Genomic DNA, 18,066 nt, shown 5'->3' with positions numbered 1-18,066 from the left:
AGTTTTCTCGAATACTTCCTTTATCAACACCATCCATCACCATGTCTCACGAAGAGGATCTCATCGACTACTCCGACGAGGAGCTTCAGACCACTGACGCGGCGGCCACCACCGCTGCCCCCGCCTCTAACGGAGAGGCTAAGAAGGGCGACTTGACGGTTTCTGGCGGCCGTCCGGACAAGAAGGGTAGTTACGTCGGTATTCATTCGACCGGTTTCCGCGACTTTTTGCTCAAAGAGGAACTCCTACGTGCCATCACCGATTGCGGTTTCGAACATCCATCGGAGGGTTAGTCTATCACGTATTCTTTCCCAAAGCTCCCTCCATTGCTCCATGTTCCAACGTCCGTCCATCTCCGCGGGGGAAAATCCATAGTCGTTCTGGGGCGCCCATCTCGCCTCCGCTTGCGGGCGGCATGAGGATGTCTGTTTCGCGTCATACATAAGACGAGTCGCCCTGCGGCAGTAGTGCATCTACAGCCTTATGCTTGTTTGCTTCACTTTACTCTGGTGAATTACGGCAACACCATGCTCAGGGGATACCACAGATTGGTTTGTTCGCCTGCAGAGATTCTGGACGAATTGTGGTTTGCTTCCGAAGAACACGGGTCGGACGCTTCTCCACCGTTCTCTGAATTGCAGCCGTCCTCCTGCCGCCTGCGGAAAGAGCTCTGAAACAAGATGTCTTACTGCAGCTGACACAATTTTCGACTGTGTGCAAGTTCATTTGACTTTTGTTGTTTGGTGGAAGAACATACGGGACTATAATGCATCCCTTCGGACTCAAAACCTCGGGGATGGACGGACGCTGCGACGCGAATTGCTTTTTCTCTTTCTCAAAACTTATGGGTCGAGTACAAGTCTAACATACGGTTCCGCCTCACTACAGTCCAGCAAGTCTGCATTCCTACCGCTATCCTGAACGTCGATGTTCTCTGCCAGGCCAAGTCTGGTCTCGGAAAGACCGCGGTCTTCGTTTTGACCACCCTGCACCAGCTGGAGCCGGTTCCTGGCGAGTGCTCTATCCTTGTTATGTGCCACACCCGCGAGTTGGCATACCAGATCAAGAACGAGTACGCTCGTTTCAGCAAGTACCTTCCCGATGTCAAGACTGCCGTCTTCTACGGAGGTACCCCCATCCAGAAGGACGTTGAGTTGCTCTCCAACAAGGAGTCCTACCCCAACATTGTTGTCGGTACTCCCGGTCGTCTGAACGCCTTGGTCCGCGACAAGAAGCTTTCTCTGCGCAACGTCAAGGCTTTCGTTCTCGATGAGTGTGATAAGATGCTGGACCAGATTGGTGAGTTTATTTGCGTCAGGTTATCTTACGTTGTACTGATGATTTGTTATAGACATGCGTCGTGATGTCCAGGAGATTTTCCGTGCCACCCCTGCCGACAAGCAGGTCATGATGTTCAGTGCCACTCTTTCTCAGGATATCCGCCCCGTGTGCAAGAAGTTCATGAGGAACCCTCTCGAGGTCTACGTCGATGACGACACGAAGCTTACGCTGCACGGTCTGCAGCAATACTACATCAAGCTCAGCGAAGCGGAGAAGAACCGCAAGCTGAACGAGCTCCTGGACAGCCTGGAGTTCAACCAGGTTATCATCTTCGTTAAGAGCACCCTGCGTGCGAATGAGCTCGACAAGCTGTTGCGCGAGTGCAACTTCCCCAGTATCGCGGTGCACTCTGGTGTCAGCCAGGAGGAGCGGTAAGAATACTTGTTGCCCATGTCGTAGGCTATGCACTAACGGTTGGTAGTATCAAACGCTACAAGGAGTTCAAGGAATTCAACAAGCGTATCTGTGTCGCCACTGACGTGTTCGGACGTGGTATCGATATTGAGCGTATCAACCTTGCCATCAACTACGACTTGCCGGCTGATGCCGACTCCTACCTGCACCGTGTCGGTCGTGCGGGTCGTTTCGGTACCAAGGGTCTGTCGATCTCCTTCGTCAGCACCGAGGATGACGAGAAGGTGCTCAAGGATATTGAGAAGCGCTTCGAGGTTGCCCTTCCGTAAGTACAGACCGATGTTTCTGAGCATGTGAACGAAGCTAATGGGTACTAGTGAATACCCCGAGGGCGGTGTTGACTCGAGCACTTACATGGCCTAGATGATTGGGCCTGTGCTCGCCGGAACAGTATGTAGCAGGAGAAATTGAGTTGAATTTTATCGCAGGTTTTTCGTCTTCGGTTTCCTTGTTTCCTTTGGCGTGATGGTTCGGTTGCTATTTAACATGTCGCTTTCTGGGAGGCACTGGTAGGGAAGGGAACATCTGGAGGATAAAAAGCGTACTAAATGATAAGGATAATAACTAGATGCCTGGGATGTGTCTTGGGCCAGTGCCTCTTAGCATGACAGTGTATCATCAAATGTTGCGATTATTTTGATTAGGACCGCTGCTTCAGATTGCCCAGTAGCCAGTACAATCCTACGTGGTGGGATATGTACCAACACAATGCCCCCTCCATGTTACAAGCAAACAAAGAAACGAACACCTCCATTGCAACATAGACAGCCCATCCACACCCGAAAACCCCCCACCCTATCGATAAGACCGAACAAGCAAAGACCCCCAAGATCCCATCTCACTCACCGACCCAAAACCTATGACGCAACCAGCCAACCAGCACAACTTACTCTCCCCACTACTCACCACCAACTTGAGTCAATCAATTCCCCCCATAAGCCTCACACTCACCTTCTCATTCCCTACAACACACCTGCCTACACACCCAAATAACACCCTCCTCCCCCCCCCCAGGATAAATCTAGAAATAAGAAGAAGAATAATGACCCCCCGATGCTTCATAATCCGCCACGGCGAAACCTCCTGGTCCCTGAACGGCCGACACACGGGCACGACGGACCTCCCACTGACCGAAAACGGCGAGAAACGGATAAAAGCCACGGGGAAGGCGTTGGTAGGGAATGATCGGTTGATTGTGCCGAGGAAGTTGGTTCATGTGTATGTCTTCCTTTATCCTATCCTATCCTTACCATACTTATATTCTATTCTATTCCATTCCATTGTATCCATCTTTTTTGTATTTGTGATAGTGAGATTTACTGATAATGGCAATGGTGTAGGTATGTATCGCCGCGCGCACGGGCCCAACGGACCCTCGAACTACTCGAAATCGGATGCAGGGAGAGATTACCGTGGAATGAGGCGCGGAAGTCCGAAGATGAAGAGCCGATACGTACGGAGGCGAGGGTGGAGGTTACGGAGGCCGTCAGGGAGTGGGATTATGGGGAGTATGAGGGGTTGACTAGTAAGCAGATTCGGGAAATGAGGAGGGAGAAGGGGGAGGGGGAGTGGGATATTTGGAGGGATGGGTGTCCTGGGGGAGAGTACGTCCTTCTTCTTTCTTTTATTTCGTTGATGTTGATATATTATGTGGTCTGTATTGAACTGCTAAGGCTAACTGATATTGATGCCACTAGATCCCCCGAAGACGTGATCAAGCGTCTGGACGCAGTGATCGCAGAGATCAGAGAGAAATTCCACAAGCCCTGTTTTGACGGCGACTCTTCCACGGGCAAGGGCGATGTTCTCGTCGTGGCTCACGGACATATCCTGCGTGCGTTTGCGATGCGGTGGACCGGGAAGCCGTTGACGGAGACGGCGCTGATCTTGGAAGCGGGTGGTGTGGGCACGCTGAGGTGAGTATACCATATATACCCTCTGGATGTTTGTTTCCTGTGCATGTTGCTGACTGACTGACTCTCTCACGCCAGCTATGAGCACCACAATATTGATGAGCCGGCAATCATTCTCGGTGGAGGGTTTGTAGTCGATAGCTGAGATGGCTGACTACCCGTAGAAAATCTCATAGTTAGCAAATAGAACGAGAGAGTCAATAAAAAATGGTTAAACACTCACTTTACCAATGCCCTTGTACCAACCCATCCATGACACGTCCATGATGAAAGGTTTTCGAGAACCCCAAAATATCTTCCTTCCCTTAACCCTCCCTCTTTTCTTCATCACCAGCACTATCCCCCTTAACGCCCTCCTCTCCCAGCACCTTCGCAGACCCCATGAACAACGCGCCAACATACCCGCCCAAGAAACGCATATCCTCGGCCTGCACGGCTGTCATCCTCAGCAGATTCTCCGTGTCTCGGAGATTAGCATTCAGCTGCTCCAACTGATTATGCAGGTTGGTGTACTGGCGCGTCTTGGCCATCGACATGGAGGAGCTGCCCATGGAGGAGGAAGGGCCGGCGGTGGTGGAGGCGGGGAGGATGGAGTGTCGGGGGAGGGATTGGGAGTGGGTGTATTGGTGGGAGGGCATTGTTGTTCCTTATCGATAGTATTTCTTAAATGTTAGATTGGGTTGGTTGGGTGTAGTCGGTGAGGTGAGTTGTAATGGTGATGTGTTGAAGGTAATGGGAGAAGCTGCAGAGGGGGGATTTGTTTACCCCCGCGGTCCTGTAGGTCACGTGTATGCGCCTCCGGCAACAATCACAAGTGCCATGGTATACCATCAAACTGTTCCATTCATTCATACAAGGTATATTACTGTTGCAACCGATTAAGTCTTGTTTATTGTCAACATGTTCTAATCAATGGAGCAGTTGCCGCGCCGACATTCGCGACGCAGTTCCTCTCACTAACACCCGGTAGGAACATGAACCCAGCCAAATCAAATCGATCAATCAACAGAATAAATCAACCCCTTGCTCTTTTTATGCGCCAGAAACCGGACCATGAATGAGAAAGATGACAGGGTGGTGGAATGTTCGCGCCAGAGCCCATACAGAACAGCACAGAACAGCTATGGAAGGAGACGGCCAAAGAAATCAAGTCAAAGGAGGGCATGCGTGTCAAACAAAGCAGCGGAGATGGTAGGGAATAGACAACAGGACGATGCGCCGAGCTAGTTAGTGTACAACACTGAGTCTTGCAGAAACAAGGCATGTATGGTGCGCGTCTGGCAATGAACGTCGGTGGTATAGCTGTGGAAAGTCACAAAAACGTATTTATCTGGTGGAGCTTCATGCTCATGCTCATTAATGTTCGAGAATGCCGTGCAACTTGAGAGGAAAAAGGAAAAGAAATAATCAAAGTCAAGGCAAATCACCACATGCAACAATCATGCATGCACGCACGCACGCGCCCGCCCGACCACTCCGTAGTGGAAATCATCAAACGAGAAAGTGAGAAAGTGAAAGCCCCTATGTCCCTTGGTGTATATGTAAGAAAGCCGCAAACAACAGACAATTGACATGGAGTCTGTGCCCACCCTCCTTGCCAAAGCATCTCATTAAAAGTATATCCTTTATAGAAAAGCAAAAGCAATACGGGGTAAGGGCGTTCCCAAAAGCATGGAAATCACCCACCCGACCGGAAAAGGGAAAAGATGGAGACGTTAACGAAACCAGTCGTGTCCATAGCAGTCAGGGCCAAGGCATGTGCTCAGCGACTTCGAAAGAGAGACGAAGGAAGGACGGGCTTCGCGACTCAATGAACGGGCGCTGCAGCTGGCTGCGCGCCGAGGCTGATCTGGCTGCTATGGGCAGAGGTCTCGGAATCGAGGTTGGCACTAGCCCCGCTGTCACCACTCTCCGCGCTGGCGCTCGCACTTCCTGTCAGACTTCTATGCTTGGGAGTGCCCTTGGCGGGATACGGTTTGCTCACCCCAATTTGTTGTTCAACCTGCTGCGGACCTACCGCATTGCCATGCCCAGGAGGATGGCGAGGGACTGGCGCTCGCATGTGTCCCGGAGGCGACGGGTGGCCGCCGTTCGGAGGCCCATGAGGTGGGCCAAAGTTCTGGTCTTGGGCAGTCGCTGGGCGGCCCATTCGCGGACCAGGAGGACCACCGAAAGGAGCGGCAGGAGAATGGCTATTCCTCCTGCTTTGCGGGTACGGATGAGGAGGGTAGTCACCCATTCGGCTGGTAGTCATCGAGTTGGTCCGGGAACCAGCAGCCATTTGGTTTCGGTCAACAGACCCGTACCGGTTCGACGAGTAAGCCATCATAGGGTTGTCTAGGAGAGAGTCATGGAGGCCAGGAATTTCCTGCATGATACGGTCACTGGCGCGCTTCCTGTTTCCTCCAAAGTAGCGGCTGAACGTCCCTGTTCTACCACCTCCGCCGCCACCCGGGCCAGTGCTCGAAAGGAGCTCGGGGTTCTTGCGGATCTGACTAGCACTGGGCATTTTCTTTGTCCTCTTTGATGTGATACTCAGCATATCAACGTTGTCGGGGTCGATCTGGGGGACCAAGCTAGTATCCATGGGATCGAAGTAATCATCCTCGTCCTCCTCATCGAAAGAAGCCGCCTTGGAAGGCGGAGGTCTGCGGGGACCACGACGCATATGCATCTCTTGCTCTCGAAGCTGCAACTCCCGCTGGCGAATGGCCAGCTCGCGTTCTCTCAAAGCCAGTCCAGATGGTCCGGGGCCTGGCGGAACGTCCGGATAACCATTAGCACCATTTGCAGGCATACCCTGATCACCCGCATCATCATAAACGACCAAATGACTGAACTCCTCAAGACCTTCCAGAGACGGTTCACGAGGCATCCTAGGCCCGCCAGCCGCGGGCTGAGCGCTTGGTGGTCGCGACATTCCAGGCATCGGAGGTCCACGTCTCGGTGGGGGCATCATCATGGCGGAACTCGACCGTCCGGGAGGCGGGCGCATGGGACCATTTCTGGGGGGAGGAACCGAAGACACCCGGGGCGGAGGCTGAGCCAGGGCCGGAGGGGGAGAGTCACGAGGTTTGCTCAGATTAGTGGCATTGATATGGTGCAGCATTGCATAGAGGGTCTCGACGCGTGGGAGTTTGACATTGGACTCCGTTGCCAATTTGATGGGAGAACCGAGATACGTCTCAATCTCCATGGGACGCCGAGCCTGGAAATCCTGGTACATAGTGTTTGGTGTCTGGATGGTCGTCATTTTCTCCATGGTCTTCTGGTTAAAGTCGCTGGGAAAAGAGCAACCGTGTGCTTTCGCCAAATCGATGAGTTCGTCGATCACGTCCGATATCAGCTGACGCACGCCGACTTTTTCTAATAATTGCTGTACATTTCCAGAATCAAACATAACGCTGGCGGGGTAGAAGGCGATAGGACTAGAAACGCAGTAGTTAGCAGAGACTCGATATCCTCGTAAGCATACAGGAGGATAATTCACCCTATAATACGTTCAAACTGTTCTTGTCTGATATTCTTCGATACATTGCAATCCACCTGGCCCGAACTCAGAGTCATCGCTAGCGCCGCAGCCATATCGGTCTGGATGGAAGAGGGAACGTTGGAGTTCTGATTCGTGGCACCGACCCATATTTCCGATGAGTTCAGGTGCTCAAACTCGCTGGCTCCAATCTGAGTGATTTCGACGCCTGATACAAGCGAAAGAACGACGTTTGTCGGGAACCGTTGTTCCAAATGCGATTCGACACCGAGGGTGTTGGTTGTGTTGACCAGGATGCAGGTGTGCTGAGGGGTCACAACGGACTCTATTACCGCGGCCAGGTCATAGACATCGGGCAGAGCCTTGACACAGAGGATTACATAGTCGTATGCGTTCTCTCGTGATGCTGCTTCTTCGGGCGTCCGAACAACTATCGTATGGTTGTAATCAGCACACGATCGCGACGGACGTGTGACAAAGGGAGAGAACTCACCATGGCGTGGCTTAAACCGTTCATTTCCAAACGCTTTCGACCTAATTATTCCCCGTCAGAACCTTGCCATGTTATGAGAATGAGCGACCAGCCATACTTGAAAGACACGCCGTACTGAGAAACTGCCTCGTAGCCCGATTTCCAGACTAGTGTCACGTCGCAGGAGGTTGTCGCCTGGAGCCTCCAGGAAAGGAACGCCGAGATGGCATTGCTGCCCACTAAACAGACCCGCGTTAGCAGACGACCCATGATGATGTTTGAATTAAACGTAGTCTAGGAGTCTCTTGGATGGCAGCGACCGAGTGGACTAGCAAATCATCCAAGAAAAAGGGTTGTCGGGAGATGACGATAGATGGTGTGGTTTTCTGGGCAGCGGCTGAGCACTAACCTGACAGAATGCGCAAGCGCGGCGGAGGAGCCATGATAGTCGATCAAAATGGGAAAGAAGCGATCCGATCAGCCAGTACGCGGTGGTTGTGGAAAAAAAGCAATGGACCGTTAGACTGGAATTAGGTATCTCCTGAACCACAACTAGAGGCGCGATTGACGCTGCCTAACCACGGAACGAAGGGACGCAATCCGACGACGACTGAAGCCAGGGTTGATGTCGAGATCGATCTAATAAAGGACACACGCGAAAGGCGCCAAGGACGACGATAACGAAAGTAAGGGGAATCACAAAAGGAAGACTTGACAATAGAAAGGGAGATTCAAATAAAGACAAACGAAAGGAGGTATGGTTCAACCCGTAGGAAGGGAGTGGAAAGTAAGTAAGAGAGAGAGAGAGAGAGGCGAGGGAGGGAGGAGGAGGAGGGGGGGGTGGTGGGAAGGTGAAAGGGGAAGAGGAGGAGGAGTTAGCAGGTCAGTCGGGAAGAGAGAGAGCGAAGGTAGCGAAAAAGAGAGAGAGAGAGAGAGAGAGAGGATAGGATGGGATGGCAGATGGCGCGGATGGTTGGAGTAAGAAGCAAGATGGAAGACGGTCAGCTTTGGGCGGAAAGGCAGCCCGAATGGGTGAGTTACGGAGCCGTGCGTATCTTTTTCTGTAATTTTTTTTTTAGCTTTCACGGGTTATCTTAATTTTTCTTTTTTTTTTTTTTTTTTTTTCTCTCTTTTTGATTTTCTATTTTTCTCTGTTGGTTTTCCAAAGTCTCTAACGGCCGTGGATCCCCCGCCAGGGCTCGATCCGGAAACGGAGGCAGGAAAAGAGGCGGACTGAGCGACAACTGTCAACGGAGAGGGGAACCCGAATTTTGCATGCGAAAGCAGAAAGTCTGTCTGATGGTCCGAAAGGAATGTCCCAAGAATATCGAGCCCCTCCAAAACGGGATGCCAATAGGAGGATGAGGGAGGGAAAAGAGAGTGAGAGGGAAAGATTGCGCGACACCAAAAAAAGCCCCAATAATCTCGATGGTCTTAATCGGCCACCGGGGGGGGAGGGGATACTAATTGTAGACTAACTAATTAACGATCGGAAAGAAGAAGACCGTGTGCAATGGATATGACTAGGATAGGTAGGATTATTATTAGTTTGACTCGGAATTATGTATGGAATTCTGATTATTAGAAGAGTGTACTATTATAATAAGATGATTGTCCCCCCTCATCAAGCCAGCCATCGGCTTAGATCATTTGTACCAGACAAATTGATAGCAATAGTAACGATAATAATAATAACAACCACCACAACAACAACAACGAAAATAAAACCACTACAGCTACTAGCGAGAATGAATTGAAAGAATGAATAATGAATCGGGAGAGGGGATGGGGAGGAAAAGACACAGTCTATTTTCGCGAGGTACATACGACTGCACCTACATTAGTTGGAAACTCCTTGTACCTGGGTTAATTTGTACACTGGGTCTAAGCCGTTCCGAGTATCGTCCACGCTTACCAGGAGATGCTACCGCGCCAGGTTGAAACCGGTTTTTCTTGTTGGTCACTCTTCCCTTCCCAGCTTATTCCACAGTAATAACCCCATGACAATGATCATCTCAATTTTCATCAATGCTGGAGAAGGACCAATATTGATTAATCTCGTCTATATCTATTCATTTAATAGACTACCGACATACTTACGTATCTGAAGAAAATCCAGCAAGATATTTGGCTTCCCCTATCTGACATTATCCCCATTAGGAGGGACTCACAATTTGACGTCTCTGATATAGAGCGACAAAAGATGCTGCAGCAGCACCCCCCTGAAAGGGAAAAAAAAAACAGGCTCATAGATAGCAAGAGTCCATTCACTCGCCGATAACAGACACAATTGCATTGGCTTGGAATAGTGCCTCCCACACACTACTACCACCACTGCCACTGCCACTGCCACTACCAAGCACTACTCTAAACCTAGTCTACGTCTAACCGGCACACAACTTACAAGCAGACACACACAGACCAGAAAAGAATAGATCATGACCACGACGATGATGACGACGAAAGAGCAATAGACCACCAAACGACCGAACTAAAAAGATCCTGATTATGTGGATGGGGAGTGATGAGACACGACAGCACCAACCCACTTGGTTCTGGTCGAGCCAACCCATGATGCAGCCAAGACCCAATCGGCCACCGCTGCACATCCTCCCGTCACCAAAACCCACCCGAAAACCCACTTCGTCTAGTGGTCGAGGTCAGGCCGGGATTCGCCCGCTGCAATCGGCCTCGGACAGATTGGTCAGTTCTGCCCTCAAGATGCTGCTGCAACCGATATGGAGCTGGAAGCGCACACCACCGTACGAATCAGCGGGTACCTTCCGGCAGCCTGGTCGCAGACCTTCTATTCTCCTCCTCTCCTCCTCTCCTCTCTTCTTCTCCTCTTTCCCTCCTTTAGTTAGTCTCTATCTTACTATGGGGACTTACTTTCAAGTCCCAGCTCCAGCACTAAGCTGGTTCGAGTAAATAGCTAGAAACAAGGTCAAACAGGGGAAAAGATCAAGTCAATTGTCTATTCCATTCGAGTTGTCTGAAAGAATTTTCCATCATGTTCGAAAAGTTCTTGGGGGATCCGCCATGTCTTTCACTTACCCCCAATAGTAAGAAGAAGCTGAATAGATTGCTACTACTTGGAACAGATCTGGTGATCATTGGCAAATCAACCAGCCGCAGAGATAAAAATACGGAGTATGTATGCAACCCGGTATGTCAGTTACTTGTGTGCTGTAATTACTAAGCGAATTTCCTCCTCCCTAACCCCTCTTTAACGAATAGCCAATACTCAAGCTTGATCTCAACAAGCAGCAATACCCTTCTCCAACCTGGGAACCCCAGAATAATGACCAAGCCAAGATTTTTTACTCCTCCTTTTATTTTATACCAATCCCTACTCAAAAACCAGATCACCTACTGTATTTTCTTTTTCCCCCATAATCAATAGATTGATACTACAGGCTACACCCCCCAACCGCCCCCAACTCGGCAACCCAGCCATCGATCACTTACTTCACTGTAAGTACGGAGTACTGTAAGTGACATGCAATCGATGCATAATGCGTCCCCTTCTCTCGCATTAGTTAGTCTACAGTAGTAAAGTAGTGTTGCCGCCCCCCCCCCCCCCCCCCGTCTCAGTCAGTCAGTCAAGTCACCTGGGGAAAAAATTCCGCCTTGGGAAGAACAAACAACAAATTCGGGAAGGGAGGGGGCAGTGTTGACTGTCCAACCCGACATGCCACACCTTTTATGCGAAGTAGGGATCGACAACCTAACCCCTCTCCCATACCAGTCGTACCTGTTTGCGGAGATGTCATGAATGCATGAAATGAACTTTGAAATTGAAATTGAATCAACGTATGGCTGGCTGGCTGCCTTGTGCTTGCTTACAGTAAGTGACTATTATCTAACAAAACAATTACTTAAAACTACTTAGAATTAGAATTTAGTAATTAAGTATGCTGCTTACGGGGGGGAATATACTATACTTATACTATCCTAAACTTAGATGTGTAGTTGGTTCTCTCCGATTGCTGCATGTTGTTTTGAACTCAGTTGTTGAGGTAAACACCTCGCCACACACACTGATGTCAGTCATTAATCTGGTCTGGAGAAACGAAGGAAGGTACGTACGGTAGGTACTACTACTGAGAGGCGAGCCAGCGGCTTAGCTTCGGCTTACTAATAAAGTTCCAGATATGCTTATGTGAGTTCCAGAATATCCCGGCTTGGTTGGGGGGTTCCAGATTATCCCAGGAGTTACTAAGTTACGGAGTATTAGTCTATCATGTGTAATCTCCTGAGAGCAACCTGAAACCTTGGACTCCGTTCCCCTGGTGTGGCTTGTTAGATGTTTGATATTAATTGGATGTTGAGAGGATCAAATATTGATATAAGTAAATAATATTATAGACAATCATAATGGCAATGTGATGAGGCTGAGGAATCCCTCACACATCAAATTAGATACACCTCATGAATAAATGGTTGTTGACGGTGGATAGGGAGTGTGTATACATTTTTCTTTTTTTTTCCTTTCTGTCGATGTGGATATGGGTGTGGATTCTCTTACCCCAACATGAGACACATAAAATACTAATTAATAGCTAGCTATATTGAAATTCGCTATGGATCAGTAGTACTTGGTATTAGAGTTGATAATGTTGGATTAATTTGATGGAGTTGATGGGAAGAGATAGAGAAAGATATGGGCAGCTGATTTTGATCTCTTGATGAGCCTAGGAGGCAGGCTACTGACTGACTGTATTCCTTGCTAAGACTGTGAAAATCCCTCCGGTCCAGGCCTTCTAGGGGTGATGCACCGGATTGTCCAAAACAGTGCCGGTGGAGCAGCACACCAGCCAGTCTAGCCGGCATCTAGCTTCTGCTAGCTGGGGCACTTGGGGCACACCTAGGACGAATCACATTGTTCAATTATTAGCTGCTGTTACTATCTATGGTACCGTCTGGTGGGTCGGGTACTTATCAAATCTTACCGAAACAGGGCATCAATTTTTCTTTTTTCTTTCTTTTCTGTTTTCCCCTGGGATCATCGATGAATGGTGGTCACAACAGTTTAACTTTCGGTTTCTGCTCGCGCGGGTAAAGAAAAAGCCTCCTGGCGTGAGGGTTTTGAATAGAATTTTCAACTCATCCTTCCAGTAGTACTACTGGATCTGATTGCTTTGCTTCAGAACTTTGATTGTTCACGGTTGAGACATTACATTTTCTTCAGTCTGCAAAGCTTAGAGTTTTGGCAGATGATGATTGGTATGCATTCAGCAGGAGGCATCGACTCATTAGGAATTTGATCTTCGGGGGCCTAGATCTGCCCGTTGCTGGACCATGCGTGCAATCCGCCAACCAGCAACCTTCTTGTCGCGATTTCTGCATGATCTTGAGTATGTTCGACTCAGACTTTGTAGTAGTACATACCACAACTGCCCGTCCGAGATCGATCAGAAAGTATGGCGGTTGCGCGGGTGCTCACCCACTGAACCCGCTGGCTGCAAGCATCTTACTATCCCAGCAGATTCGATTTAGTTGTGTCTTACCCGCGCAGTCTTACCCCGCCATTGTCCATGTTCATTCGAGTCCCCTTGGCTGTCTGAAATATTTCGGCGTTGCCCGTAAGACAGAAAAAGGTCTTTAATTGCAACTACTGCAATATTCACTCCGTAGTACTTTCATGTGATCCTTCTGACCCAGGACAAACCGACGAGGACTCTGTACATCATTGCGTATGTTAGCCCCAATGGATGACTTCATCCAGAGTTCGACGCACAATGCAAGATCAGAAGGGTCAAGAGGAGAAGCACCTATGGGGCCTACCCGCGACAGATGTAACCATGTAGGTAGCCACAGCCCCCTCATCTTGAAAATTTGACCGGAAACAGCCACTCGGCATTCCCGAGGCTGTACGCGGGGGCAGTTTCATTCAACCTTGCATCTGTGATCTTGGCTCAGTGGCGGAGATCCAGCCAGGCGCATCGCGAACATTACTGTACTGTTCACGGTACAGTCAAGTGGGCGCCGGATGGCCCCATTCTTGTGCGGAGTCATGCTAAAGCTTCCAAGGGTCTAAGATGTCCGAGTATCCAAACTGCTCAGTTCTTGTTGTAGTTTGTGTAGTTTGTTATCGCCAAGAATACGCCAGTCATAGCCTACAATATATCGGAGTCGCGCACGTCCAGTCTCTGACGGTTGGTCGCCTACTGATCTAGCATCTTTCTCCGTCGGCCCCTTAGAAATGGCCGATATATTAGTCGTTATGCCGCTACTGCGCGCATTGCCTCGGGAGCATAGGGGCTAAAGCAATGGTTCGTTGAGAACAAGCTAATGTAGCAAGCGGTTAGTGCGGTGGTGCGTGTTGACACGCGTGGTCTGCTATTCTCCTGTTCATCTCTGGGAACTTTCCTTTTGCGGCGATCGGCCCTCGTGTGTCACGTTCTCTGCGGGTTTGAACACGAGCAACATGGGAAACATGTGCGAGGTAACATCAAACATTTAGCGTTTTTGAACCCACCAGTCTCAAGAACTGCCGTGTCAGAATTGGTCATCACAGATCTAATTTGATGAAAGCCTGTTCATCCAGGGGACAATGGCATACCCAGATTTGTGGATGTCCCCAAGTAAAAAGCATTGATGAAAATCTTATACTGTCATCCGGATCCTTCGTGCATATGGATTAATATAGGCGAAGGCAATCGTAAGATAGCAATAGTACTTTGTAGCCTGATAGGCAGTGCCCACTACCTGAAGTCTAGTCAATTAGTGCGAGCATATACTTTGTAAACGTCATGGTCATGTCAATCTCCGTCGAGGCCCCGCAAGACATAAAGGCCGTGATGATCGTCGGTCTCTGCACGATGCTCACCCACTCGAGGAGCAGGATTTTCGACACGGGGTATGCTAAGCAAGGTTGATGTGCTGCTTAGCAAGCACAGTACGGAGACACATGGTAGCAACTTTCGGGATAGTAGGTCCATTTCGGCCCACCTAACGGAGTGCGTGGAATATCTCCGTAAGTCCGAACTAGCTTCACATTCGGACATTGAGAGCGGGCAGGACGTCAATCAGACCCATGGCGAGGCAAGCGACCAGGTAGAATTGGGAGGAGTGGGGGGCAACAAAGGCGTCCGCAACCTGCATCCATCGATTCCGTATCAAGAAGAAAGCAAATAAAAGCAATCAATTCGAGAAAGGTCTAAGAGACAAATAATATGCGGAAGCCGGGATGGCAAGAAAAGCGCAAAGTGGAGCCTCGATGCAAACAGCGGCTGCCCACTGACTCAGCGGATGTAACTACGTGAAAGGCAAACTGATGCCTGCACTTCCGGGCCTCCTTCGGCCGCCCATACGACGATTTTCGGCGCTGCAGAACATCCCAAGGGCTAACTTATCAATAACTCAATCGGCGGTTGCGAAACTATGCATACCGTACCTACATAGTACATGCAGACACGAGGAGCCAGAAAAAAGGCGACCGGAGAATAAAAAAAGCAAAGATGAGCGGGTGTAGATGCAAAGCTCTCAATCCCCGTGAGGAACGGCGCGTTACCTGTCCACTAACATCAAGTCAGCAAGGGCCCCTAAATTTTAACTAACTAGCAATAGGCTCCTTCAAACCAACTAACTAGTTATTAGTTAGAATTAGTCTGAGTTGGTCAGCTTTCATAATTAGGCTGCATTGATAGTACAATAGTCAGTTCATTGGTTCTGTTGCCTACTGCATAATCTGCCTAAACATGCGAGGCGTCAATGAAAGGATGGAGATAGGCCAGAATTGAAGATAACCCTCTATTTTAGCGCGACAGGGTCGTCTTCCTTTATCAGTCCCCTTTGGCGACAGGGTAGTAGCTATCTACGTTATCTCAAAAGCAATGCTGCGTGGAGATACGTATAGTAGATGGCATGGGCACAAAGAATTGTCACATGATGCATAGTATTCGATGACTAATATTATATGTGCACGCTATGGAGGGGAATTCGACATCAAAAAGTATACCACTGAGGGGCATCTGTTGGTGTCTGAAATTGCATGTACTAGAGGCAATTTACACATCAGCACCTATACAAGAGCACTTCACAGTAAAATATACAAGGTCTCTGCCATTTCCCCCGCATTGAATCCACTGACTAATCGGAGACCAATGGCAGAATTCTTCAAGATGAATATCGATCTCTTGTAAAGAAGACACACTTCTACTAGAGTGGATATAGAGCCAGTCATCTGCATCTGTGTCAAGGAGCATTATTTCCGACACAACCAGTCACATCATACATAGCCATATATACCCCTCAACTCCAAGACAATGACTGGAAACAAAAGAAAGAATCCGCGAGACTTGACCCGTCTCTCCGGCAAACCACTTGCTGAGACTCTCGAACCCTCTTCAGTACTGGCAAGCAGCACCGAAGAATGGGTCACATCTCAGGATCTGGCTGAGTATGGCCTCCCATTCAAGCCAGAAGTTATCCAAGATATGACCCTCTTTCTCCTGGCCAACCCGAACATGAGCTCTACCCATCTATACCGGGCAGACATCCTCTTCGACAGCTGGGGTTCACTGCGGACACCGCAGCAGAAAGAGCAGTCCTTCGCTCAGAATGGGAACAGCAGTATAGAGACCACCGAAGAGCACGTGGAACCCATGACCGCAAGAGAAATCCCGGATTTCTCTCTTACCAGAACGGTAGTGAGGAGACTCATCCCCAGAAACCCGAACCTAGACAGAGTCATGGACCAAACATGTCACTTCTACGAACACATCAACGAGTCCACAGACACCAACGAGGGATCTATCAACCGATACCTCGCTGTCTACACCCCCCACATCACCTCCAAAGAAGACATGCCCTTCTACCACCCTCTCCTCCGTTCCCTAGCCTTCCTATACGACTACAACACCAACACATCAGACCCCGCCCCCAACCCCGGCACCATGTCCATCCACTTCCTCCTCTTCCCCGACGAACCCATCCAAAACCGTCTAGAGCGCACCCTACAAGCCCTCCTGACCATCCAAATCCGCCTCGCCCGCGGCACCCGTCTAACCGGCAAAGCAGACAACGGTGGCGGCGGCAGCCAAAACCCAGCCAAAGACAACGTGATCCCGCAGCACCTGGTGCAAAACACGTACACACGTCTGAAAGCAAAATACGCCGCCGAGCTGTGTCAAAACTGGGTCGAGAGCACCGAACCCTCCAAGCACGTCTTCGAGGACCTCTCAATCACCGCATTCCTCATCGAACTTTGGAGGAGCATGTACGGTGCTGTCCCAGCAGATGAGCAAACCTCCTCCACCTCCCCATCTACCTTCCCCGGCTTCGTCGACGTAGCCTGCGGCAACGGCGTCCTCGTGTACGTCCTCCTCATGGAAGGCTACAAAGGCTTTGGCTTCGACGCCCGCCGACGCAAAACATGGAGTATATTCCCAGAATCCGTGCAATCACGACTCACAGAGGAAATTTACATCCCCAAACCATTCTCCGAAACGAACCCTTCTCTGCTCCAAGAGCTGACGATAAAATCCCATACGGGGTCTTTCCCGAAAGACACATTCATTATCTCCAACCACGCAGACGAACTCACGGTCTGGACGCCCCTCATGGCTACGCTTCTTTGTCCCGAGTCGCCGTCCCCTTTTATTGCTATCCCGTGCTGCTCGCATTCACTTTCTGGTGCGAGGTTCCGGTATCCGCCTCCTAAGGCGGGCAAGAAGGATAAATCAGACGAGGAAAATAAAGGAGGGGAAGAAAAAGAAGAAGAAGAGGGCAATCCAGCATCAGGAGACCTCAAATCCCTCCGGAAGGAGAAACAAGATGCGCAGACTACGGAAGCAGGGTTCCTTAAGTCCATGTATGGATCGTTGACTGCGAAGACGATGAGTGTGGCGGAGGAAATCGGGTACGAGGTTGAGAGGACCCTGTTGCGCATTCCGAGTACGAGAAATATGGCTGTTATTGGGGGCAGGAGGCGGACGACGAAGGTGTGGAAGGAGAGGGCGAGTGGGTCTGCTGCTGGTGATGGTGATGGTGGTGATGGCGATGTTAATGGAGTGGAGGTCTTGGAGCGGGTTATGGATGCTGTACGGAGGGAATGTTCGCGTGAGGGAGGCGTTGAGGCTGCTGGGAAGATCTGGATTGAGAGGGCGAAGGGGTTGAATAAGGGGTCTGGGATGGGGAAGCAGGGTGGGCATTGAATATGCTTGTTGTGTTGTGAAAAATATAGAGAGGAGGTTTGGAGATGAGATACCCCGTAAACTGTTACTTAGAAAAAGCACATTAAAATGAGATTTTGTGTATGTACATGGAAGAGAAAGGACATGAAGATGATAATGTTGATTGTTGTGAATGTACATATGTATGTAACATTGTCGGTGTCTGGTTCGACATCTATCGTCTATAGACACATTACAGAGCACATTTAGCTCCCATGAAAAATAGAGAAACCCATGAGTGAGTTGAGTGTGGTATGT

The 18,066-nt window shown here is 49.7% G+C and overlaps 5 protein-coding genes across 5 annotated transcripts; 3 read left to right on the top strand and 2 right to left on the bottom strand.

Annotated features, from left to right (window-relative positions):
* Positions 1-41: 41 nt before the first annotated feature.
* On the top strand, positions 42-2,460 carry BO83DRAFT_335894 (ATP-dependent RNA helicase SUB2; the record flags this gene model as incomplete). The annotated part of the gene is made up of 5 exons (XM_025528428.1): positions 42-288; positions 889-1,299; positions 1,352-1,712; positions 1,763-2,020; positions 2,073-2,460. 5 exons carry the CDS (start codon positions 42-44, stop codon positions 2,116-2,118), a joined length of 1,323 nt encoding a protein of 440 aa, XP_025389382.1. The 3' UTR covers positions 2,119-2,460.
* Positions 2,461-2,651: 191 nt separating this feature from the next.
* BO83DRAFT_358840 (histidine phosphatase family protein) lies at positions 2,652-3,813 on the top strand (the record flags this gene model as incomplete). Its single annotated transcript, XM_025529329.1, has 4 exons — positions 2,652-2,973; positions 3,096-3,359; positions 3,453-3,671; positions 3,747-3,813. Exons 1-4 carry the CDS (start codon positions 2,798-2,800, stop codon positions 3,811-3,813), a joined length of 726 nt encoding a protein of 241 aa, XP_025389381.1. The 5' UTR covers positions 2,652-2,797.
* Positions 3,814-3,973: 160 nt separating this feature from the next.
* BO83DRAFT_387857 (DASH complex subunit HSK3 family protein) lies at positions 3,974-4,306 on the bottom strand (the record flags this gene model as incomplete). The annotated part of the gene is made up of 1 exon (XM_025532737.1): positions 3,974-4,306. One exon carries the CDS (start codon positions 4,304-4,306, stop codon positions 3,974-3,976), a length of 333 nt encoding a protein of 110 aa, XP_025389380.1.
* Positions 4,307-5,251: 945 nt separating this feature from the next.
* Positions 5,252-8,230, bottom strand: BO83DRAFT_247499 (ketopantoate reductase family protein). Its single transcript, XM_025527011.1, has 5 exons — positions 8,040-8,230; positions 7,749-7,869; positions 7,652-7,692; positions 7,159-7,588; positions 5,252-7,096 (listed from the first exon to the last, which is right to left on the bottom strand). Exons 1-5 carry the CDS (start codon positions 8,071-8,073, stop codon positions 5,476-5,478), a joined length of 2,247 nt encoding a protein of 748 aa, XP_025389379.1. The 5' UTR covers positions 8,074-8,230; the 3' UTR covers positions 5,252-5,475.
* A 7,386-nt stretch (positions 8,231-15,616) lies between these two features.
* Positions 15,617-17,790, top strand: trm44 (tRNA (uracil) methyltransferase; the record flags this gene model as incomplete). Its single annotated transcript, XM_025529328.1, has 2 exons — positions 15,617-15,690; positions 15,746-17,790. Exon 2 carries the CDS (start codon positions 15,901-15,903, stop codon positions 17,788-17,790), a length of 1,890 nt encoding a protein of 629 aa, XP_025389378.1. The 5' UTR covers positions 15,617-15,690; positions 15,746-15,900.
* Between the last annotated feature and the right edge of the window lie 276 nt (positions 17,791-18,066).

Source organism: Aspergillus eucalypticola (assembly GCF_003184535.1).
Source record: "Aspergillus eucalypticola CBS 122712 chromosome Unknown BO83scaffold_9, whole genome shotgun sequence".
Lineage (NCBI taxonomy): Eukaryota > Fungi > Ascomycota > Eurotiomycetes > Eurotiales > Aspergillaceae > Aspergillus > Aspergillus eucalypticola.
The sequence above is the reverse complement of the archived record's forward strand: the minus strand, read 5'-3'. Positions and strand labels throughout refer to the sequence as shown.

Coding starts and splice junctions, on each gene's coding strand:
- BO83DRAFT_247499 (XM_025527011.1), bottom strand. CDS start 8,073: ATGGCTCCTCCGCCGCGCTTGCGCATTCTGTCAG. Junction 7,693..7,748: donor CAGTACGGCGTGTCTTTCAA/GTATGGCTGGTC, acceptor GGGAATAATTAG/GTCGAAAGCGTTTGGAAATG. Junction 7,589..7,651: donor ACGGTTTAAGCCACGCCATG/GTGAGTTCTCTC, acceptor ACCATACGATAG/TTGTTCGGACGCCCGAAGAA.